The sequence below is a fragment of the Anabrus simplex genome, chromosome 12, assembly GCF_040414725.1.
Source record: "Anabrus simplex isolate iqAnaSimp1 chromosome 12, ASM4041472v1, whole genome shotgun sequence".
Lineage (NCBI taxonomy): Eukaryota > Metazoa > Arthropoda > Insecta > Orthoptera > Tettigoniidae > Anabrus > Anabrus simplex.
The window spans coordinates 11,731,459-11,757,709 of NC_090276.1; the positions used below are offsets into that span (position 1 = coordinate 11,731,459).

The 26,251-nt window shown below is 39.3% G+C and overlaps 1 protein-coding gene across 3 annotated transcripts in view; it reads left to right on the top strand.

The window, feature by feature from the left end:
* The window catches only part of HisRS (histidine--tRNA ligase), an 87,552-nt gene that overhangs the window by 19,217 nt on the left and 42,084 nt on the right, over nucleotides 1–26,251 (top strand). For 2 of the 3 annotated variants that reach the window (XM_068229881.1, XM_068229882.1), the window contains one exon: nucleotides 25,290–25,502. In XM_068229881.1, the coding sequence (XP_068085982.1) occupies nucleotides 25,290–25,502 (213 nt within the window). Of the gene's footprint in view, nucleotides 1–11,461; nucleotides 11,617–25,289; nucleotides 25,503–26,251 lie in introns of all 3 variants that reach the window. The other variant, XM_067156435.2, reaches the window with a different exon arrangement.

Below are 26,251 nucleotides of genomic sequence, written 5' to 3' on the forward strand. Positions count from 1 at the left end.
ACTCCTAGTCCTTTCCTATCCCATATCTTAAAATGATACTTTTAACAGTGTAGTTGGCTGTTGTTATCTTTACTTGCTCCCTGACCAGACATTTTCCTGATGTGTGATTCATGTACATCTTGCTTGGTGAGATATCTTCTTCAGAATGATCAAGCTGTATTGTTCCTCAAGCATGACATTTCACGCTTTCTTCACTCTGTGCTCAAATATGAGAGAGTGGGTAACGCTTCATTTAATTGGAGAGTCAGTGGAACCCGCTGTGATTAACAGTATTGGTTGAGAAGAGTCTAAGATATGGTTTGTGTTCTTTCTTCATTACCTTTTTGAGATATATATTGGGATCATTCTCATAATTATCACCACTACTGAAACTCTGAAGCTCAGCTTTCAAAATACTTTTAAAAATCACAAACAGTAGGATGCTATGCACTATATATGTGCAGAACAGTTGTGTGCATAGATATTCTAGTTAAGTAGGAACTGACAATGTTATATAAAAACAAGTCATCTTAATGTTAAGTATTGAATTATTCTTCAGCAAGATGATCACCTTACCCATCTTTTGAGGAAAGTGTGCCTGCAAAGCTTGTCAGAGTGTAGTAAAAAAAACACTGGCTTTCTCTGGGCATTTTGTAACTCGTTTTTTATGGATCCATAACTGTGGTTGTAACCAAGATCTCTTGAAGATTCTTTATCCAAAGTGCATAGGAAAGAACCTGGTTTTGTGTGTTGAATAAAATGTTCATTGCCAGGCTGAGTGGCTCAGAGGGTTAAGGCGCTCACCTTCTGACCACAACTTGGTAGATTTGATCCTGGCTCAGTCCGGTGGTATTTGAAGGTGCTCAAATATGTCAGCCTAGTGTCGGTAGATTTACTGGCATGTAAAAACTCTTGCGGGAAGAAATTCCATCATCTCCGAAAACCAAAGTACTGTAGTTAGTGGGACATAAAAACAATAACATAATAATTATTATTAAAATGTTTGTTATAGACATTAAAATTGAAAATGTTGAGAATTGTGGGGTTGTATTTTTAATCCAGACACCATTAATGTAACTAACATATAAATTATACTTAATGTTATAAATAATTGTCAAATTGTTTCAATTTGATAAAAACTAATGACTTCATTGTATAATGTGTTATAGTCATTCCTATGCTCCCAGTTTGAAAAATAGGAATCCCCATAAAGAGATAATAAAAGGAACTGAATAGCAGTATATCACACTAGGCTGAACGTAATATTTTTAAATGTGTCATTCAAGCGTTTTTCAGATTACTCTAACTCAAGTACTCAAATTTAGCATTTTTGTAATGGAACTGACGTTTGTTTCCTAACGGCAGATCTCGGATTTATCTATCTTCTGGCATCCCACTTCAGGTTTGGTAGGTTCTGTTGTTTACAGATGTGCTCTAATTTATGGTCATATCAGTAGATGATCCTTGTGCATTGTAGAATTCTAGGATTTACGTATTGTTCAGGAACTGCTGTTAAAAATGTTGATTCAATGAAGATTTCTTGCAAGACGTCCTACGATTTGGTGCTGCTACATTCCTTGGTTTCGTAGATAGATCTTATAGTTCTATGTTGTGTAGAAGGGGAGCACATAAGTGTATGCACTGGAAGCTTAGCAGACAGGTACACCCAAGACGGGACTCCAAATCTCTTACAAAATCTCTTGGGATCAGTCGCAACCAAGTATGGCAACATCACACAGTTTTAGCACTTCATGTACCTAGGTGAAATTATTGGAAGTATTGGCAATGAAGGAAAAAATGAAATGGCGTATGGCTTTTAGTGCCGGGAGTGTCCAAGGACAAGTTGCAGGTCTTTTGATTTGACACCCGTAGGTGACCTGCGCATCGTGATGAGGATGAAATGATGATGAAGACGACACATACACCCAGTCCCCGTGCCAGGTGAATTAACCAATTATGGTTAAAATTCCCGACCCTGCCGGGATTCAAACCCGGGACCCCTGTGACCAAAGGCCAGCGCGCTAACCATTTAGCCATGGAGCCGGACTGCAAAGAAATGATACGCCTCTACCTTGTAGTTACGAAAAATGCACAAATGTTTCATTAATATAAGTAAGTTAGGTACCGGTAGATTTTCTTTTGCAGTGAGCCAACGGCCGTAGCCGTGTCGAAACACTGGATCCTGTGAGATTTCCGAAGTTAAGCAACATTGGGTGTGGTCAAGATTTGGATGGGTTGTCATGCACTGTTGGTGGGTGGTAAGGGAATAGAGGAGCGGAAAGGAACTGGCCACCCTACCATACGTAAACTCTGGCTTAGGCACACCTCTGCGGAGGTTCGGACCTGCCTTCGGGCACCCTTACCTTACCTACAGTGATAGGCTGCCTATATCTGACAAGGTGGTGGTGGAAGTGATTACTATTTTAAGAGGAAGTACAACCCGGCAACCATCTTCTGTATAACACTAATCAGACAGAAAAAATGGAAGGGATCCGATTTCAAAAAATGAAGGTACATAACATATCCCAAATCCACGCAGCTTTCATTCCTATACAGCATAGTCAGTCTGAAAACAGAGCAATGAAAGGATAGCTTCTTTTGCAAATCCTACTTACAAAATACTGTTTTTTTAAATATTTTTAGGTTCAAAAAAGGCCTTGCTGCTTTATTGAAAGAAAGGGATATCTCATTTCTGTGCACAAAACATATGTTGTTCTGTTCTCATATTTGTAGGCCTAATTGCAGTTCTTTAGGTGCAATATTGAAAAAGACAGATTTGGTTTTAAAATTACAGTTTAAGCATTTGTCTTGAGAGAAAAAAATATCAGAGGATGAGACTTTTTTTCTCAACTTTTCCTCAAACGTTTGAGGTCGCCAAACTGATAAAGAATATCATACAATACAAATTCAGTAATCTAAGTACAATTTAGAATAAAATATTATAATTCTAATGGACATCCAAATGCTTGAAAAATCTGAAGATGACTTTCACAAACAACCACCCTTGGATAGAAGAACGCAAGCAGGCCCACTCACAAACAATGGGTGAATTCTGGGCTCAAAGGAAAGCAGAGTTCACTGCCAGATGTAACAAGACTTAACCTGGTCCTCGGTAGCACCTGTGAATAAATAATTATAATGATAATGTAAAGAAGACACTCCTTAGTGACAAGGTATAGGTCTATAGAAGAGGGAAGATAAAATATTAAAAGAAAAATACTTTCAGTGATTTTATTAAGAAGTGATGTTGAAAGATCAATATAGAGGCTTTCAGTGTTTGTGTGCCCCAGCTCACAATGGTCTCATTCAGTACAGCAAAGCATCATAAGTAGGTGACCAGTAATTTAGAAATGGTGCCCCTTGCACCCCATTTTCCTCAAGATTGTACTTATTGAGGTAATAGGGATTGGTTGGTGAATGTATCCTCTTTTAGTCTTCAGCAGGCTGTTATGCATGTGATTCAAATATGATTTTCGAACCAAAAATGAAACTTTATACCTACTGATGCCCAATGGTTTCGATAAAAGATGTAATTGGAACTTTAAACCCATCCACAGCTTTGGCTCCTTCGTGGTCTTATCGTTAATGTGTGTTGTATTGTGCAAGCCTGTGAAGGATAGCTTAAAGAATGTGAGATATCATAATATGATAGTAATAAGATAACCTCCTTTTATCATGTTAAGAACAAGTTATTTCATTTTAAGATTTTAGATATGTGTTTCACCGATTAGACAGATGCTTCACGTAACATGACAGTTATCCAGATAACTTTGACAACATGAACATTAAACTGTTAAGTTTTCCTCTTCTTTTTCAGTAGATTGTGTTGTATTACTGTTAGTAGTGGAATATGAAAATCTTTCGATCCTTTGATTTATTGTGAATTACAATGAAAGATCAGTGACTTGTATAATTGTTATACAATGCCTGCCCTGTGGTGTAGGGGTCCTGGGTTTAATTCCTGACCAGTCCCAAATATTCTGATTCTGGACTAAGGGTTGAAACAGAGTCCACCTTGACCGGAAAGATGTCTGATAGAAGAGGCAGTGGGCCCAGTCACTGAAGCAAAGTAATATGGCTGATCAATCAGTGATCTGTATTTAGGGCTGTTGCCCACATATGATTATCTTTCCTACTCTTAAAAGCTCCACTCAAGTTTATTCATCTACTAATGTCATTCCACTCCATCTCTCCATTGATGGCTTGGAACCTACCACATAGTCAAGCATCTCATCTCCTTACTCCTTTGTCGGAAATCACCCAGAACAAATCTTGCTGCTTTCCTTTGGATCCTTTCTAGTTCTCGTATCCAAGTAATCTTGCTGAGGATCGCATACACTGGAAGCTTACTCTAATTGGGGCCTTACTAGAGACTTATATGCCGTCTCCTTTACATCTTTACTACAACCTCTAAATACTGTCATAACCATGTAAAGAGATATGTATCCTTTCTCTACAATTTTGTTAATCAGATTACTCCAGTGAAGATCATTCCTTATATTAAAGCCTAGGTAATTGCAGTATTACCCATGAGTAGAGCCCTGCGCAGATATACAGAATAGTATCTGCATTCGCGAAGGTATTGACAGTGATAGATCTGTTAACATAATACAATAGGCCTGACACCTGGCACTAGAACCACTACAGTCACAGGTTTAGGAGGTATTTTCTCTTGCGACAACTACCGACGTATTGACCTTTGTTCCTTCCTTCCATTAATTGCAGGCAGGAGCTAGATAGGCTCAGGTCAGGTTTGCGGCTTTATGGTCTCGAGGATCTTAATATATCTTAATATATCTCCCATACCACTGTCAAAGGTTGCCTAATCGCAAGCAAAAATAAGAGTATACATGAGTGAAAATCAATAAACATCATTATTTAGAAATTATCAGCAAAATTATCCGCACTGCCATACCGTTTGTATCCGCCAAACACTAACTTTGCGGATATCCGCATCCATGCAGGGCTCTACCCATGAGGTACTTTCACCCTATGCTGGGTTGAGTAGTTTGTATCGTAGAGCGCTGCCCTTCTGAGCCCAAGTTGGCAGGTTCGATCCTGGCTCCGTCCGGTGGTATTTGAAGGTGCTCAGATACGTCAGCCTCGTGTCACTAGATTTACTGGCACGTTAAAGAAGTTCTGCAGTACGAAATTCCGGGACCGCGGCGTCTCTGAAAACCACAAAAGTAGTTAGTAGGACATAAAATCACTAACATTATTATTAGTTTCACCCCATCAACACAATAATGAAAACTGAGAGGACTTTTCCCCTTTGTGAAACTTACAACCTGACTTTTCATCCCATTTACCATCATACCATAATCTGCCGTCCATCTCGCAACATTGTCTAGGTCTTTTTGCAGTCTCTTACAATCCTGTAATGATTTTACTGCATACAGAATAACAAACATCATCTCCAAAAAGCCTTTTCTGTAATTCCAAATCTTTACTCATATCATTTATATATATGATAACATAAAGGTCCAATAATCCTCTCCTGCGGGACCCCCGTCTTAATAATTAAAGGATCAGATAACGCTTCACCTACTCTGATTTCTAATTTCTAGAAATATAGCCACCCATTCAACCACTCTTTTGTCTAGTCCAGTAGCCCTCATTTTGGTCCGTAATCTCTCATGATCTACCCTATCAAAAGCCCTGGATAGGTCAATAGTGATACAGTCCATTTGAGTTTCTGAATCTAAAATATTTGCTATATCTTGCTGGAATTGTACAAGTTGAGCCTCACTGGAATAACCTTTCCTAAACTAGTTAGTAAATTCATAAACATGTCTAATATAATCAGATCTGAAGGTCACCTGACTGGACAGCAGTGGTCTTGTCAGGTCAAGTACATGGGTTTTCTTGTTGGTTAGGTATACAGTGCTGTTCCATTTAGTTCTGTCTAACAGATGTATGCCCATAACTTTCTAACTAAAGGTGACTTGTGTGTCAATTTAGACATTATATATTCCCATATATAATTACAGTGATTGTTGTTTTAAAAGTGAAAACGAGTGGTGACATAATAGCGGAATGGCAAAGTCTCTGGCTCCCCACCAAGGCAGCCACGGTTCGAATAACAGCCAGTGCACGTGGGATTTTAAAAATTTTCTCGGATCAAGTAGGGCCAAATCAGTCTCCTTGATAAAGAATACTGCAATGATTTGAAACACCAACAACCTCTACAGAAGCTACGTAATATAACAAAATGTTCCAACCTGACAATGAACTTAGCAATAGTTTTAAACTGAGTTGGTTACAAGGAACAACTTAAATTGAGGTAGAGTTTCCGCCTACTCAATACTTTATTTGCCTTGCATTACGTAGGACATGTTTCGCCTTAATGTAAGACATCTTCAGTTGATAGTTCATTTCAAATTGACGTACTAGATATATATTTCAACATTCCACAACATAATAGTAAGGTTTCTTCACGCGGTAATAAAACTACTCTCTCATTCTCTTTTTCCTTTTCTTCTCTTTATAGGCGTCATAATTAATGACATCCTATCGGCAGATAAGAAGCAAAACATCAAATGTCAACTATGAAAGGAGTTTCCCAGCCATTAAAACGTCAATTTAAGATAACTAAATAAACAACAGTAGCAAGTGTTTTTAAGCTTAAATGTAGACCACCATATACCAGTTTACGACAACTGTAACAGTTATAAGAACTTCAAAATGAGGAGGAGGACGACGAGAATAATAATAATAAGAAGAAGAAGAAGAAGCATTGCAAATCATCAGCAAACACTAGTGACTTCATGTTTTTTAGATTACTTTTTAAGCAGTGTTATTTATAGAATCTATCTGTCAATTTGAAATGACCTATTAACTGAAGATGTTTTACATTAAAGTAGTGTGTGACGGTCCTACGTAATGCAGAGCAAATAAACTATTGAATAGGTGGAAACACTCTCTCAATTAGAGTAGATTGAAAGTCAGTACTGACTCAGCTATAAACTGTACACGGAACAACTCGATGTACAGGGTGACCCAAAAGTTTGTTAACATTTTACGAGGCAATACTTCACGGAATGTTGGAAGTATGATTGGCATGACATGGGGTTTTATTGACACCAAAATAAAGTACACAAAATGAGCAATAGATGGTGCTTCATACGATACACAAGCAGTAGTTAGCATAAGAACAGAGATTTAGCAAAGATGATGTTCTTCATAACACATGTTCAGCACGTCGGCCGTCATTCGTGAACAATACTGTGCAGCATATCCGTAGGTATGGCGAGAAATTGCCGTCGGATCGCAGTAGACTTGCAACTTCAGATAACCCCACAACCAGTAATCACATGGATTGAAGTTGGGGGACTGAGAAGGCCAGGCGCATCTGACTCCCTCTCTCCCGACACATACACGGGTCTCATGCGGCATCACCGGCGTGTTGCTGTCCAGCGCCATCTGTTGGCCTGTTTGTGCACTCGCTGTTGGTGTCGGTAAAACCCCATGTCATGCCCCAATCACGTGTGTCAGTTCTTACTTCTCTACCTCCAGTATTCCGTGAAGTATTGCCTCTTCAAATGTTAACGGACTTTTGGGACACCCTGTAATTGTAAACTTCCATTTGGGAGGGTTTGTTAGTTTGAAATCCAATGTGGACAGCAATGAATGCAGTTTTTCATGACTTCCCATATTCACATTCGATATCTGCCCAGGTTGTTCTTTAATTGAAGCTATAATGTCTACCTTCCCTATCCCACCATCGCTTGTAACCTGTCTTAAGTGTGACGCTACACAACTAGCAAGAAAATAAATCTTTAATTTGTAATATCTGAACCCATCTCTTTTCAGTTTCGACTCAGTTAATTTATAACCGTTAGTTTCTTCAGTCTGCCAAAACAAATTTTGAATGAATAAGTAAATGTATAAAATACCTGAAAATGAAAACATATTGTAACAGAATTTTATGTACTTGTAAAAGGAAAAACTTCTTGTTTCGTTGAGACACCTTGGACCACGTGGTTTCTAACTCTCCTTAGCCCAGTTTTCCTTCATCTTAGCACTGCGAGTTGCTTTCCTTTCTCGAGTCCACTTCAATCCCACTCCAGGATGCAGTGTTTTTGTTGTCAGTGACTGGAGAGTGTCGGATGTTCTGATCAGCATTCTAAATTTATCACTGTTGAATATATCCTCAGGATCAATTTTTCAACATTCTAGGTCTTTTTGAACAAGTTTTGTCCATTTAGCATTTGTCCCCTTCCCTCTAGAAAGGATGTTGAAGAGTCTTGAGGGCAGTCTCTTGTTGTCCATTCAGACTGCGTGACTGTAGAAGATAAGGCCCTCTGCACACGGAGCTACTCATTAGGAACGTGACTGGTTTGTAACCGGGGTCACAAACTGGTTAGTAACTGAATAGTGTCTCGGCTCCATACGCAAAGCTACTGTACGGTGATGGATTCTTCCTGATTAGCCATTTGTAAAGTTTTTTGCGGACTCGCTAGATCGCTTCTTAACTTTGCTAGAATGTCAACCACTGATTCAAGTGACGAAGAAATGATTGTGCTTCATTATTTCAGGGAAAAAACATAAAAATAGAAGAAGGTATTGGGTTCACCCATATCTTGAAAAGAACATCCACTGCAGATTATTCATAGCAGTAAAGGAGTTCGAACAAACGGATGCTAAATTTATTTCTTTTTATCGTATGACCAAACACAGTTATATGGACTTGGTGCAGCTTATTGTGCCTGCCATTCGACAGCGAAATACAAATATGAGGGAATGTGTGAGTGCTGAGGAAAGAGTGCTAATAACTCTCACGTAAGAAAAGTGAACTGTTTTTTTTTACTAGTTGCTTTACGTTGCACCAACACAGATAGGTCTTATGGCAACAATGGGACAGGGAAGGGCTAGGAGTGAGAGGGAAGCGTCCGTGGCCTTAATTAAGGTACAGCCCCAGCATTTGCCTGGTGTGAAAATGGGAAACAGGAAAACCATTTTCAGGGCTGCCGACAGTGGGCTTCGAACCTACTGTCTCCCGAATACTGGATACCAGCCGCACTTAAGCGGCTGTAGCTATCGAGCTCGAAAAGTGAACTTTATTTTTACAAAAAAATTTAAAAGCTTAGAAAATAATTCCATGCTTTCTCCGTAATGTCCTTTCTTGCATAATCCTTCAGCGTACAATTGTACAGTACGGGGTGTTTTTTAATTTCTCCCACTAACTTTATGTTGAAAATTTGTTTGCTCGTCATCGTAAAAAGGCACTTGATCACTGGGAACTGAGGGACTAAACTCGCTGGTGACTGGCTCCACGAGTCACCTGGAACTGATTACAAACTAGTTACTAACAGATTACTAACTGGTAGCGCCGTGTGTGGCTTTCCATTGAAATACACAGGAAGTGACACTCGAGTAATCGGCCGGAAACTTCAGTTACCAATCAATTACTAATGAGTAGCTTCGTGTGTAGATGGCCTAAGTCTCCTCTTTCTCCTGGCTGATGTTGTGCTCTCTAAATGTTGGTAAAGCTCGTTGTTATGCCTGATTCTGTATTCACCTCCCTCTTTAATGGGGCCCATGATTTTTATCAGGAGCTATTGTTCTTTCAGTTCCAAATTCCTAAGTTCTCCCTTTTTGACCATGTTCAAGCATTCTGAGGCATATAGTACCGAAGGTCTTACTACGGTTTCATAGTGTCGAAGTTTGAGGCCAAGGGAAAGGGATTTGGACTTGTAAATGTTCTTACAGAGATGGTAAGCTCTCTCCAGTTTCGTTCTTGAAAGAGCATCATCGGATTCTATCAAATCACACCAAAACATTTTTAGAAATCTTTTAATAATTTATTTTTGTTAATGTTTAAATTCCGAAAGTCGAGTGAGCTGGCCATGCGGTTGGGAGTGTGCAGCTGTGAACTTGCATCCGGGAGTTAATGGGTTCGAACTCCACTGTTGGCAGCCCTGAAGATGGTTTCCCATTTTCATACCAGGCAAATGCTGGGATTGTACCTTAATTAAGGCCACGGCCACTTCCTTCCCACTCCATCGTCACCATAAGACCTATCTGTGTCGGTGCGACGTAAAACAAATAGGGAGAAAAATCCTAAAAACTTGGAATTTGGAACTTGAGTTGTTAAACAACTTGCATTCTGTGCTAGGAGTGGAGGAAAGTGATGACTTTGTTAAGATAAGTTCCTTATTTATTTATTTATTTATTTATTTATTTATTTATTTATTTATTTATTTATTTATTTTATTACTAACAAAATAACTGTAGAGATACAACAATTAACAATGAAACATAATGGCAAAAGAAACGAGGAAAATTAAAGACACAGTAAGATAAATAGATATAACACATAAGTAACGGTATAGTACAGTAAAAGATAAATAAATATTTTTTGTTGTCATTTGATAGAATCAGATGATGTTCTTTCAAGAACGAAATATGCCATTCTATTTTAATTCAGTTGTTTTTTCTTCAAGTATAATTCTGATACCATATGCAGACGTGCCAAATCCCCCAATTTAAGCAGGAGACTCCTTATTTTTGGTCCTTCCTCCCTCTCTCCTGATAGCAGAGACTTATTTCCCGATTTTTAGAGCAGATTTAGTATTTCTGCATTTTCTGAAAATCCCATGTTTTTCCCCATTCTTTAAGTAGATGGAAGGAATTGATTTTCAGTGGGCACTGGTAATGCAGATGCTAATGCTAGTGATGTTCTAAGGTTTTTTATCATTTCCACATAGCAGTGCACCGAGCTCAATAGCTGCAGTCTCTTAATTGCGGCTGGTATCCAGTATTCAGGAGATAGTGGGTTTGAACCCCACTGTCAGCAGGCCTGAAGATGGTTTTCCGTGGTTTCCCATTTTCACACCAGGTAAATGCTGGGGCTGTACCTTAGTTAAGGCCAAAAAACTCGATTCAGATCAAAGCTTCCTGAAAAATAATTCTGGAAAAAAATGAATCTTAAAAAACCTGTTCAACAAGGCCAGTGCTTAGAGCTTAAATCTACATAGTTCAGGAATCTGTGAAGAGGCATGAGGCAGTTATAATGAAGAATCTTGTGTTGTAAAGCTCACAGACATGCAGTATTTCAGTATTTATAAGAAAATAATAATAGAGAGATTACATAATTGAGTAATGTATTAAATATTCTTCAAAGTTACATCATCAATGATGTGTCGTAAAATATCGGGATATACTGTAAAAAAAAAAATCTCCTGATTTTTGGCTTTTGAAAGTTGGCATGTCTGCATATGTTTCCTTTTTCAGGTAGGTTATAAATTTATTTATTGAAAATTAGTTTTGGCAGACTGAAGGACTTGACAGTTATTCTTAAAAAAAAAAAAAAAGAAATCTTTAAGACAGGATCTCTTTTCTTTACCCTACCCTGAGCTGACCTCCAATTTGTGTATTGCATGTCGCATGATTGTTGTGGGTAATATATTCTGCACGCTTGGTTGTTCGGAATTGATTGTGGTTCTTTTTGGTTTTGCTCTCCCTTGGGGCAACGCTAAAGAACTGCCGTCGCTGAGAGAAAGTTGTTTCTGCTCTTTCATAATCCGTGCCGCCCTTGCGATGACGCCTCTTGTCGTGCTGCCCCGCGTACTCTGCTTGCGTGTGCTCTCAACCGGATACACCTTGCGGACTGCCTCCAACGTTGCCGGTGCTCAGGTAAGAACTCTCATAGCATTTCTGGAAGACAGTTTCTAGAGCTCTTTAGTTCTGTAACATGCCATAGGGGAGGGAGAGAGAGAGAGAGAGAGAGAGAGTGTGTGTGTGTGTGTGTGTGTGTGTGTGTGTGTGTGTGTGTGTGTGTGTGTGTGTGTTGGAGGGTTGTTCAGTCAAAGTCTGATTATAATGTGATGAGTGACGAGGGTGTGGGTGGGGCTAGCAGTGAGCAAAATACAGTGGAACTTGGATAATTTGAACTTCCATCATCTGAAATCGTCTGTAACATGAATATTTTGCTTGGTCCCTAGCATTTTGTATGTAACAATGTTAAAACATCATGGGTAATTCAAATTTTATTTTGGTTAATTCAGATTTTTTTTTACCTTAACGATACAGCACAGTATTGTATTTCACAACTCATGTTTTCTCAGCAGTAGGCTAGAATGTGTTGGAATGGGCTGAAGGCAGAAAAGTTCCATCTCCTTACCCCTCCGGGCCACCTGCGAGGTCAGTGTCCTTTCCTCCTACCCTTCCCGCCCCTCCCGAACAGTCCTTCACCTTTGTTTTGAACTGACTGTTGCGTCACTGGGTCAAGCGGCGCCGTTAGAAGGGACTGCATTGTTTGAGCATTTCTGCTTGATCTTTTGTTGAGTGTGAATTGTATGACAATGTCCTTGTCAAAATCTAAGACATACAAATCATTAACTTTAGCAGTGATTAGGGAAGTGGAAAAGGGTCTACGAAAGAAATCTAAAATTGCTAAGGAGTTCGGAATCCATTGTAGCACTTATCTGCTTATTTGAAAATTAAAGACTCAATTTTGAGCAATGGAACTGTCAGTGGGAAAGGCCGGAAAAGGGCAAGAGAACCGGACAACCCAGATGTAAAAAACTGTGTTTTGAAATGGTTCAAGCAGGTGTGAAACAAGAAAATTCCGATCATGGGCACTATTTTACGAGAAAAGGCTGAACACTGCCTTTGAATCGGGAAAACCTGATTTCAAAGCCAGCACAGGGTCACTGGATGGTTTCAAGGAACAGAACAACATTTCCTTTAAATCTGTTTTTGTGGCGAGAGCGTGGCTGTTGATCAGTGTGAAGCTGAACTATGGAAGAAAATCCTGCAGAGGTGATTGAGGACATGAAGCTTAAAAACATCTTTTAAGTGCACGCCAGACAAAACCCTAGCATTTAAAGATGAAAAATGCTATGGAGGACATAATCACAGAGGTAATCAGCGGCTCCCACCAAGCTGCAGAGGGTGCATCTGGAGATTAGGACATCGATTCCTTTTAGAGGATCAGGAATGACTGATCCCGAGTGGGGCTAAGACATCCAATTACGTCCATCAACTCAGGTTATTTTTTGAAAATCAGAACAATGTAAGTGATTCTATTTTTCAGTCACTAAATCATATTCATACATCTTGGGTAACAAAGAGCCAATGTGATTTCTGATGGCGTTAAGACTAACATTTATGGTATTTTGAGTACCTACGTAATGTCTGCTGCACTGTATCTATAAACTGTAAAATAGTTAGGCCGGGCTGAGTGGCTCAGGTGGTTGTGGTGCTGTCCTTCTGACCCCAATTTGGCAGGTTCGATTCTGCCTCAGTCCGGTGATATTTGAAAGTGCTCAAATACATCAGCCTCATGTTGGTAGATTTACTGGCGTGTAAAAGAACTCCTGCGGGACTGAATTCTGGCACCTCGGTGCCTCCAAAAACCATAAAAAATGTAGTTGGTGGGACATTAAGCACATAACATTTTTTGTTTTTGTTTTAGTAGATTTTAAAATATGTATATGCCAATAATGTCTAAGATGAAGTTTCTTTTGTAAAATCTAATGCTGGCATTATTTTTGTAACCCTTTGGTTTAATTCGAATTTGTGGATAATTAGAATTTTTTAATGGTCCCTTGAGGTTTGAATTATCAAGTTTCACTGTAATAGCCTTGGCAGATTGTTGAGGCACATGATAAGGAAGTTGGCTGAACACTTTCGAGGAAGCTGGAAGCTATAATACCAATATAAATGGTCCGTTATTGGACATTATAAATTTTCCAGCTAACTCATTCCTGGTTGCCAGCGTTTCGCCCCCGTGTGCTAGGCTGAGCTCATCAGTTGGTACCTAGCACACCTGGAAGCTGCCTAACAATGGAAAGGCACCCAGAATGATCTAGAACTGGTACAATCTTTCACTGGCCTATAGAATAGTGAAGCTGGGGAACGCAAGGCAATCTTTAGTCAGTCTAAGGCAGTCGCTACACTATTAGCAAATCATTCGGGAGTGCTTCTTCATCAGCGTGGAGTAAGTCAATCTGGGCCATATTTCAGAAAACTTGACATGTGCAACGATTTTGACACTGTCATCTGAAAAATTTGTCAGTATGTCATGACAATTTTCTGTTTCATAAATGCTACAAGTTTCTCTTATACCGAGCTCGATAGCTGCAGTCGTTTAATTGCGGCCAGTGTCCAGTATTTGGGAGATAGTGGGTTCGAACCCGACTGTCGGCAGCCTTGAAGGTGGTTTTCCGTGGTTTCCCATTTTCACATCGGCCGCTTCCTTCCCACTCCTAGCTCCTTCCTGTCCCACCGTCTTAAGTGAAAATGGATGAATACTGGGTATCTTTATTATGAACTGCTTCTTCCAATGTGAACCAAATCTATTTATTTGCACTTCAGATGTTTCACTCGTACTGTTATGTGGCATTAAGTTCTTCGCTCCTCATTTCCCTGGAACACCTTTTCAATGACGCCTAGGCTTTCTGTAAGATCTCATGGTGGATGTGTTGAGGATCCAACCAACCTCTGGACTGAAGCCTCTACCTACATACAACTATTCACAAAAGAGGTAGGAACATGAATGGGGAACACTTAATAGCACAAACACAGTGGCCAGTCAGAGAGGGAAGAGGGAGCGACAGAAAGAGGAGACGAGGACAAACATGAAAGCGGACAGACCAAGCAAGTGGCTGTGCGGTTTGGATCACATAGCCATGAGTTTATGTTCAGGTAATAGTGGGTTCAAATCCCACTGTCGGCAGCCCTGAATGGTTTTCTGTGATTTCCCGTTTTCAGACAAGGCGAATGCTGGAGCTGTACCTTAATTAAGGCCACTATCACTTCCTTTCCACTCCTAGTACTTCTGTCCCATCACCGCCATAAGACCTGTCTGTGCTGGTGTGATGTAACGTAAATTGTACACACAAAGAAAAACTTTGTAACAGGCCAGTTCAAGCTGCAACTCACGATGTCGAAGAATTGACATGCACTAAGTCGAGAACTTTTTCTTTTCTGTCTTGGTGTCCCATCCTTCAAGCCCTGCTACTGATGTCCCCATGTATTGTATCACTTTCTCGTATGTTGCAGTGGACTGTCTCAAATCCGTGTCTATTGGGTTGCAGTCTATTTAGACATAGATGCCAATATTCCGTTACAGCTGGTAGAACGTTTCCATGACAAAAACCGTACATGTAATGAATATCACTGTATTCCATGTTTGTGAACCTCACCATCTTTCTCAGAGTTCCGTGTGAGACACTTTGAACAGTCTGGCTCGCAGCACAGTGAAGGGTAAGAGAGAGGAAACATCTGTTCCGCTGCACCTTGTGCGTGATGTGGACAGTGACTGGCGAAATTGTCACATTTATGTTTTAAACGAGCATGTGGCCTAGCAACACATACACAATGCACGCAAAGGTGTCTAGCATGGCGGTAACTTCTACAATAGTCATCATTGAGTAGATCCTGTTTCACTTGCTAGAAACATTTCAAAATTTCTTCTCGTAGTTGAGTAATGAATGGGAAAACTCCTTAGTGTAAATTTAAAGTAATTCTTTATCTAATGATCCATTTTATGATGATGTAAAAAGTACCACGCCCAAAGTGTACTGTACTGTATATCACTATTTTGATGAAAACTGTGAATGTGTAAGTTTCTAGATTTAAGTACCATATTTTTCAGATCATAAGATGCTTCCGACCATAAGACACATCCTGATAATTTAATGAAAATTTAAGGACAAAATGTAATTTCACTGTATTTTCGAACAAAAGTTTACAAAAATGATTTAATGTTTTTCGGCATACGCCCTGAAAACTGATAATTTTTTCCCCAGATTCAAGACGTTATTTTCTTGTTTTCGCCTCTCGTGTATCATTTTCTCATTTGTTGGAGATCCGAATAGTCTTTTTCCCATCCTATTTCCATGTAATTTTGCGTATTCCACAACTTATAATTTAAATGCTATGTTTTAAGAGAGCCTTCCCTGAAGGTTAGCTGTAACTGTGGTCAATATTGCAATTCTTTTGTGTTTGCCTGGTAAGACAAGGAGGGACCGAGCTCAATAGCTGCAGTCTCTTAATTACATCCAGTATTCGGAAGATAGTGGGTTCGAACCCCACTTTCGTCAGCCCTGAAGATGGATTTCCGATGTTTCTCATTTTCACACCAGGCAAATGCTGGGGCTGTACTTTAATTAAGGCCAGGCTGCTTCCTTCCTACTCCTAGCCCTTTCCTGTCCCATTGTCACCAAAAGACCTATCTGTGTCGGTGCGACAGCAACTTGTAAAAGAAAAACCCTGGTGGTGGGCGGGGAAGGAGTTGCGAGCCGTCTTGTTAGGAATTCCCTGGTAACTCTCATTCATGTCAACCAAGTGCAGGTATAGCATATCTGCTGTTTCTTAACAGAAGTAATTGCTGAGAGTATTCCAAGGAATCTTTTGAGCATTGATGTAGCAGATCACATACTAGATCTTTGGACCTTAAGACACAAGCCTTATTTTAGGCAGTGCATCTTATGGTCCAAAAAATACAGTAGCATTGAATGAAAGCAAAGTCATAGTAAAATTGTATATAATATATAATGAGTGTTAGGTAAATTTAATCCCTATAGTAGACTTTGTCTTGTAGGTTGGCAGCTGTATAAAATGGGTACATTATTAAAATACAAGATGTCGGAAAGCTTAGTTCACATTTATTTTATGGTCCTCGCAGCCCGGATGAACTTGCCTCAAACTCCTACAATCCATTGTCCTATGTAAGGTAATTAATGCAACAATTGGATTACAGTCACTTAAGTATAAAACTTCATGATTCTGATCGAATTCAAACGAATATTAAATGCTTGACCAAGTTAACCTAGCATAACCCTTCGCCCAAAGTCATAACTTCTTGCAAGGTCCACAACTGTCCACTGCTACAACTACCTTGGCTAGTACCATCTATTGACAAATTCACAAACTTTTATAAAGTCTTGTAATTAGTTCCCACTTACTCTTCCGTTCATCCAGAAAATTACGTGTTTCCTCAGAATAATTATTATCCACTACACTGTAATAACTTATCCAAATCTTACTCATGTTATAGAACCACGATATTCTATAAATAAGGAAGATTCCAACAAACAAACATTAACCAAAATGAGAGCAACCTTGAAGGCTCGTGTAACTCGCATTCAACACTTCGTTGAGTTGGAAATAAATTCTGCCGATATCAACCTCATTCAGGTTAAATTAAACAGATTGCTTTCCACCAATGAAGAATTCAAGCAAATTCAAAGCCAAGTAGAGTCGTATGATGAAGAAAATGAAGAATCTAACACTATCTACCGAGAAGAATTCGAAGACACAATTGACTTGGTGGAGGCTAAATTAAGGAAGGCCACCAGTCTACAAAACATGTCAGGTAATGTTGATGTCATCACACGGCATGCCTACAAATATCAAATTACAAAAAATAAATCTCTTTACCTTTAGTGGGACTCGAATTACCTGGCTCTATTTCAAAGACACGTTTGAAGGCCTGGTGGTCAACAATAATGACCTATTAAACATAGAGAAATTCCACTACTTGCTATCCTCTCTGAAAGGCGAAGCCAAGGACAGCATAAGAGATATCAGCATTTCTGACGCCATCTTTCAAGTAGCCTACAACATTCTGGTCAATCGTTATCATTCACCCAAATTAATTGCAGCTGAACACATTAGGTAAATTATGGAAACTTAACATAAAATAGGTTCAACGGAGAGTGAAATCAATATATTCAAGGGCAGTATAGATGCTCTTAATGCCCTAAATGCTCAACCAAGTATCCTAGATTTACTTCTTAATGAACTCCTACTGTCTCGACTAGACAAAAAACTAAGGTTAAAATTTGAAAATGAGCATTCTCATTCTGATGCAGTTAAATTCGAGGAGCTCATTAGCTTCTGGGAGAGATGCTGTCAGACACTACAGCTCTGCTCTTCTACCCAACCACGTGCAGTCAGTCTTAACAATTATCCCAAATCAGCGCCACACTTGATACCACAACAACAATCATACATTTCGACAGCAGAGAGATGTTACATCTGCTCAAAAGAGCACAGACTGTATAAATGTCCTGATTTCCTCAATTTGAGTTCTGATGAAAGGTTCAAATTGATTAAAGATAGCAAGCACTGCAGTAACTGCCTTAGCCCTTCACACACTTGGAAGGCATGTAGATCCAGTACTGCATGTAAGGTATGCAAGAAATACCGCTACACGTTGCTACACCAAAACGATCAGAATGAGGAAAAAACTAACACAAACAACACTATGGCACAAAACCCACAGGGTGACGACACACTCCAATCATCGTATCACTCTCTCAGAAGTACTCCAAACACTCAGGTTCTTCTAAGCACAGTCATGGTTAAAATCAAGGACTCAAACGGAAGATACAATTGCATGCGAGGCATATTAGATAGCGGTTCCCAAAGCAACTTCATATCCAAGCAGGCGGTACAACAACTTAAACTTAAGAAGAAAAGGACCGTTATATCCCTGAAAGCATTAGGTGAAGTGATATCCGAAGCTGATTCATCAGTAAACGTAGAAGTGCACTCGACGATCAGTGACTTTCATTTCAATATGGAATGTATAGTACTATCTAGGATAACTGGCAATATCCCTGCATCAAACGTCGACCTCAAGGAATGGAATATCCCGAAGGATGTCATCCTTGCTGATCCAGATTTCCACCTTCCTCAGAGTACTCACTTACTAATCGACCTCAGTTCTTTTTCCATCTCATGAAGGTGGGGAGGAAATTTCGCGCGGGATATCCCACACTGCAGAACACTCAGCTAGGATGGATTCTAAGCGGGGAGTATCCACAGCAAATTAATGAAGGAAAAGACAATGGGCAAAGATCTAACTCATTCTTCATTAGGTCTGACCTCAGTCTTGAGAATCAAATACAACGATTCTGGTCCATAGAGGAAATAAGTCGTGAAATTTGTTCACCAGAGCATGCGGAATGTGAGAAAAATTTCATCGATACCACCTTAAGGGATGAGAAGTAGAGCTACCTATGAGAAAGGAAATTAACCTAGGAAGCTCAAAGGTGATTGCAAGACAACGTTTTCATTTCCTGGAGAGAAAATTGCAAGTGCAGATCAACCTTCATCAAGATTATGTCGAGTTCATGAAGGAATATGAAGCACTTGGACACATGATCGAACTTCAACCAAATTCCACACTAAGACAAACAGAGGTACATTCCTCATCATGTGGTTCACAAGCATTTGAGCAGTACTACCAAGACAAGGGTGGTTTTTAATGCCTCTGCAAGAACCGACAATGGCGTGGCACTAAATGACATTTTAATGGTAGGACCAACAGTACAAGACGACTTATGCTAATTGGTCCTGAGGTTTCGTATGCATAGAATAGCCTTTACAGCTGATGTAGAGAAAATATACCGACAAGTAAGAGTGCACCCAAAACATCAAACCCTGCAATGCATATTATGGTGAGAAAACCCTCAGGACGAACTGAAATCCTACGCCCTCACTACCGTCACATACGGCACACATCATCATCAGCAGCTTACTTAGCTACAAGATGCCTGGTACAGCTGGCTATGGATGAAACAACCAGATTCCCTCAAGCGGCTTCAGTCCTCCGTCATGATTTTTATATGGATGATTGCATCTCAGGAACAGAGACTTTGGATGAAGCTGTAAGGCTGCGAATCGAACTTCAAGGCCTTCTTCAGCTTGGAGGATTTCCTTTGAGAAAGTGGTGCACAAATAGTCCAGAACTCCTTGAATCAATCCAGAGAACTTACGAGAATGTAAGCATTCGTTGACTGACAGTGAGAGCAGCATAGTAAAAGCGTTGGGTTTAACTTGGCACCCTTCAACGGACCAATTTCAAATCAACTGTAGCCTGAAACGACATCAGTCGAGCTCAAGGAAATCAAAGTGCTCAGAATGTATGGTGCTGTCCATAATATCATCAATATTCGACCCACTAGGGCTGATAACTCCCGTAGTTGTCTAATTCAATCTTCATACAACGCCTGTGGCAAGAAGGTTCAGGATGGGATGATCAACTACTCGGGAATTTGCTCGATATCTGGATTGACTTATGTCAACAAATATCACTACTTAATAATTTCACAATTCCAAGACTGGTCCTCAGTTAAAGGATTGTGAAGAATATCGAGATAACATGGCTTCTGCGATGCTTCACAGACTGCTTACGGGGCTGCCGTGCACATAAGATCTGTCGGTCATAAAGCCGAGGTTCTCACGACACTTCTTCGTGCAAAATCAAGGGTTGCACCTCTAAAACAGATTTCAATCCCCCGTCTCAAATTATGTGGTGCCTTAATTTTGGCTCGCCTCATCAGGAAAACGCTTGAAACTCTACGCACTACCCCCGATGGTGTAGGCCTACTACTTTGGACTGATTCAGCCATAGTATTGGCTTGGTTACGCGCATGTCCTACAAAATGGAAAACATTCGTAGCAAACAGGGTGGCAGAAATTCAAGACACTGTACCTGCCTCCCATTCACATCATCTTGAATCACTGGACAATCTTGCATCACAAGGAGTACAGCCACTGCTTCTTCAAGACAGTGCACTATGGTGGGAAGGACCCAGCTGGCTGCGTCTAATCTGCATCATGGCCATCACAATCAGGATGCGACACTTCGAAGATCCCTGACCAAAGAATTATAACATCACTTATTGTCATAAAACACGATGATACATTCCTAAATAGCTTCTCATCCTTAAACAGATTACTCAGAACAGTTGGTCAGTGTCTCAGATTCTCTTCCAATTGCAAGAAGACTTTCAGTGAGCGCTATATATCACCACTGAAACCGCAAGAGGTAAATAATGCCTTCAGGGTTTGTATCAAAATTGTACAATCGGTCTCTCATCAAAGAGAAATACTCTGCCTCAAACAAGGTAAGGCTGTTGATGTAAATAGTACACTGAGCCCAATTCTGGACCAAAATGTTCTTCGAGTCGGAGGAAGACTACAAAACACACCAATTCCATACGAAGCCAAGCATCAACTTATATTTCCTCCTGAACATCACCTCACCAAACTTGTCTGCCTGAGTGAACGTGTAAGATTACTACACGCAGGACCTCAACTACTCATTTCATCGCTGCGACAGAGATACTGGGTACCGAGGATTCACCAAATCATTAAGAAATGCATTCATTCTTGCTACACATGCTTCAGACTGAGAAAATCAGCAGCTCAACAGAAAATGGCAAACCTCCCAAGATTTAGGGTTACTCCTACTAGAGCCTTTATGAACGTTGGAGTAGACTACACTGGCCCATTCCTAATACGGATAGGCACACGACGAAGTAAGACAACAGGAAAGGCTTATGCTTGAATCTTCACATGTCTTTTGATCAGAGCTGTGCACATCGAAATCATCTCTGATCTTACAACAAGTGCATTCATGGCAGCACTACGTCGTTTCACCTCACGTTGAGGTTGTCCTGCCGATATCTACAGTGAGAATGCATCGAGGGAATTCAAGGAACTTCAGAAGTTCTTACAAGATCTGAAGCAAAAAAAAAAGAAATTGTGAATATGGCAGAAGGAACAGGCATTACCTGGCACTTCATCCCTCCATCTGCACCTCATTTTGGAGGTGCTTGGGAATCCATGGTAAAAGCATTTAAATTTCATCTTCGAAGAACAATGGGAACAATATTCACCTTTGAAGAATTAACTACCCTATCTTCACAGATTGAAGCTTGCCTGAACAGTCGCCCTCTATCCAGATTTAGCGATGATCCGACATATTCATCCTATCTCACTCCATCGCACTTCCTTATCGGTGAGCAACTCGCAGCACTTCCTGACCACGATCTCAAACCTTGCCCCATCAATAGTCTCTCTAAATGGAGACACATACAAGGAATGACTCAAGACTTCTGGAATATATGGTATAAGGATTACCTCAACACACTTCAGCAACGTTACAAATGGACACAAGAGCATCCTAACCTACGTCCTGGCGATCTTGTGTTCATCAAGGGTGACAACCTGCCTCCTCTTCAATGGAGAAGAGGATTGGTGGAAAAGGTCCATCTCGGAGATGACGGTCTCGAAAGAGTAGCTACTGTCAACACCACTTCTGGTGCCATGATGCGTCCTATCAACAAGTTGTGTGTATTACCAGATCGGCTTTTGTGATAAGGTTATGAACTTTAGTTTTCTTTGCGAGTTTTGTAATGTGTTCTCGTTCTGCGAAGGTTTTTTTATTATGTGAACTAATATTAGTGGGAGTTTTGTTTTTTAGGTTATTGATTTTGTTTAAAGTTCGTTTGACATCCAATCTAACCTCATCTTGTGCGTCTAAAGGCATTTTATTTATGGCTGTTTCGGATTCTATGACTAGTGTGGTAGCGATATTAACTTTATTTGGATTAGGCCAGTTGTGTTTTGGTCCTTTTTCGAGGATCTCGTTTTCCTTGTCTGAAAGTGTTATTTTTGTTAAGTTAGCTACTGGGGGATGGAAATGTTCTATTAAAGACTAGGTAACGGGTACTCGATTCATTAGGAATTATTGTAGTTGGACTATTTAGCTTTGCGTTATTTTTAAGGTTATTAAGTTTCTTCTCATGTGTTGCTTGTTTTTGTTCAAGTATATTGAACAGTTTATCCGCAATTTTAGTTTGGAATATATCCCAATGAGCTTTGGAAAGTAAATGTGCTGTCTCAAGGTGCGTCTCATATAGTCTGTTATTTAAGGAGGATTTTTTCTTGTATAAGAATCTTATTTCATTCTTAAGCCAGATTTTATTTACCTTGGCTTGGGTTTTCGAGTGTTGAGGAGATTTTCGTTGTATTTTTTTCGAGTTAGTTTTAAGAAAGTTCGGAGTTAAATTGTATAATAAAAAACATTGTTTTAAGAAACGAATGTTCTTGCCCAGTTTTGCAATCTTTATTCTTAGGCCCATGTATTGATGGGCTTTAAATTTTGCTTGGTTAGCTTTGTCATTATAGGTTAAAAACTTCATTTTCCCGTATTGAACTGAGATTCACAATTAGATTATCAAGGAAGGTTCAACCTTTTCAATACAAAACGTGTTGTATAAGATGTTCACAACATATTATTTATTATATTATTAGAACCGGTTTCGACGCTTATTGCGTCATCATCAGCTACAAAAATCACAAATGGGCAAAGTACATATCATAAAAATTGCATTAATAACTCTTGCATGGCTGAATACAAATGATGGACTGCTTTTCTCCTTAAAAGCTAGAAGAAAATAAGTAAAATATGATGATGTGATGTGACACATAAAAGCGTAGTAGTTTGATGGGTAAGTATTGTGCATAAAATTGATCTGATGCTTTGAACATAAAAGTCTGAATGTGATAATAAAACGATGTAGTAAAATTGTCCACTCTTCTGTCGTTCAATTAAGACACACAAGTCCAGGTCCGGTGTTATATGAGGTTAGCAATACCAACAAAAAGATTTTGTCGAGGCCGGGACACCTGATGTTGAGCGATTAAATAAGGTTGATCTTCAAATTAGTCTCAGCTCAACAAGGGTGGTGAATCTTGTTCAGCGTGCTGTGTGTGTAGTGTGAGAAGAGTTGTGTGTCTTAATTGAACAACAGAAGAGTGGACAATTTTACTACATTGTTTTTACTACATCGTTTTATTATCACATTCAGACTTTTATGTTCAAAGCATCAGATCAATTTTATGCACAATACTTACCCATCAAACTACTACGCTTTTATGTGTCACATCACATCATCATATTTTACTTATTTTCTTCTAGCTTTTAAGGAGAAAAGCAGTCCATCATTTGTATTCAGCCATGCAAGAGTTATTAATGCAATTTTTATGATATGTACTTTGCCCATTTGTGATTTTTGTAGCTGATGATGACGCAATAAGCGTCGAAACCGGTTCTAATAATATAATAAATAATATGTTGTGAACATCTTATACAACACATTTTGTATTGAAAAGGTTGAACCTTCCTTGATAATCTAATTGTGAATCTCAGTTCAATACGGGAAAATGAAGTTTTTAACCTATAATGACAAAGCTAACCAAGCAAAATTTAAAGCCCATCAATACATGGGCTTAAGAATAAAGATTGCAAAACTGGGCAAGGACATTCGTTTCATAAAACAATGTTTATTGTACAATTTAACTCCGAACTTTCTTAAAACTAACTCGAAAAAAATACAACGAAAATCTCCTCAACACTCGAAAACCCAAGCCAAGGTAAATAAAATCTGGCTTAAGAATGAAATAAGATTCTTATACAAGAAAAAATCCTTCTTAAATAACAGACTATATGAGACGCACCTTGAGACAGCACATTTACTTTCCAAAGCTCAATGGGATATATTCCAAATTAAATTGCGGATAAACTGTTCAATATACTTGAACAAAAACAAGCAACACATGAGAAGAAACTTAATAACCTTAAAAATAACGCAAAGCTAAATAGTCCAACTACAATAATTCCTAATGAATCGAGTACCCGTTACCTAGAGTCTTTAATAGAACATTTCCATCCCCCAGTAGCTAACTTAACAAAAATAACACTTTCAGACAAGGAAAACGAGATCCTCGAAAAAGGACCAAAACACAATTGGCCTAATCCAAATAAAGTTAATATCGCTACCACACTAGTCATAGAATCCGAAACAGCCATAAATAAAATGCCTTTAGACGCACAAGATGAGGTTAGATTGGATGTCAAACGAACTTTAAACAAAATCAATAACCTAAAAAACAAAACAACTCCCACTAATATTAGTTCACATAATAAAAAAACCTTCGCAGAACGAGAACACATTACAAAACTCGCGAAGAAAACTAAAGTTCATAACCTTATCGTCACAAAAGCCGATAAGGGCAATATAACGGTCATCATCGATAAAAACGATTATATCGAAAAAACAAAAGGTTTTTTCAATAATGGTTCTTTCTCCATAGTCGAAAAAGATCCGACACAGCAAATCCAACGTCTCCTGTATTACCAGAAACGAACTGGGAATGATCTTCAAACTACAATTTGCTTGAATATTATCAACATATTGTTATAAAAATCGTGTTTGCCCTAGTTTTGACTGGTACATTTTTGTGTGCATCTATTTCATTTTATTATTTTTCTGCAAAAGGCCAATGCCTTTTGGCGGGGCGGTATGTTAGGTAGATTTAATCCCTATAGCAGACTTTGTCTTGTAGGTTGGCAGCTGTATAAAAGGGTACGTTATTAAAATACAAGATGTCGGAAAGCTTAGTTCACATTTATTTTAGTGAGGATTGACATAAATTTTTGTTGTAGGGTTTCATTATGGGTTATCATATAACATTAAACATAAATGATGTTTCCACAGATCGCTGAGGAAGTGAGCAAACTTCTGGAGCTGAAAGCACAGCTTGGTACTGACGATGTCGGGCCACAGAAGTTCACTCTCAAAACTCCTAAGGGCACAAGAGACTATGGACCCCAGCAGATGGCTCTCAGGTCTTCAGTGCTGGAGAAGATCGTGACTGTGTTCAAGCGGCATGGAGCCGAAACCATCGACACGCCTATCTTCGAACTGAAGGTAACAGTCCCATTTATCATTTATCACTTCAGAAATGTTTGGATAAGAAAGTTAGAGCTGAATAGAGATTCTCAAGAAACATGTAGAAAGCAGCAACTTACCAGGTCAGAATGCATTGATAGAGGACATGAAAGAGAAGGAAATCATTATAAAGATCCACCATTTTCAATTGAACCCTTCTTTGGTGTAGCATAGAAAAACAAAGGTAGTATCTATTTTTGAAAACTAGATAATTATGATGCTATGTAGGATGGTGAGGTGGGGGTGGCGGGGGGTTAGCTTTGTAGGAGAGAGAAAAGAATGGGAAAAAATGGAGCGGTTGTCTGTTGCTAAGACAGGTTACTTAATGTTTGTCCTCAGCTTCAGCTAATAGCCATCTTAGTCATATGTAGGGGGATAGCGTTACTTACGTGAGCAATGGTAATTCCTCTCGTTACTCCCTTCGGTATTTTCTGGAAGGGATGTACAAGTCAGACTGGTGACCTCTCAGCTGACCTCTCCTCACAGTTTACGACCTTCATTGCAAAAATCCGTTTTGACGATATTCCATTATAATTCAGAGACTTCCCACCTTTCAATACATTTATTATTTTTTTGCCTTATCAAGAAAACTCTTAATTTGTCAAGTACATGTTTCGTCGCTCTTTATGGGACATCTTGCAACTTGGAAGATAAATTACAGTGTATCTAAAAAGACACTAGACAGATCATTTATCAAATGGCAAACGTGTATTGAACAGGTGGACTTT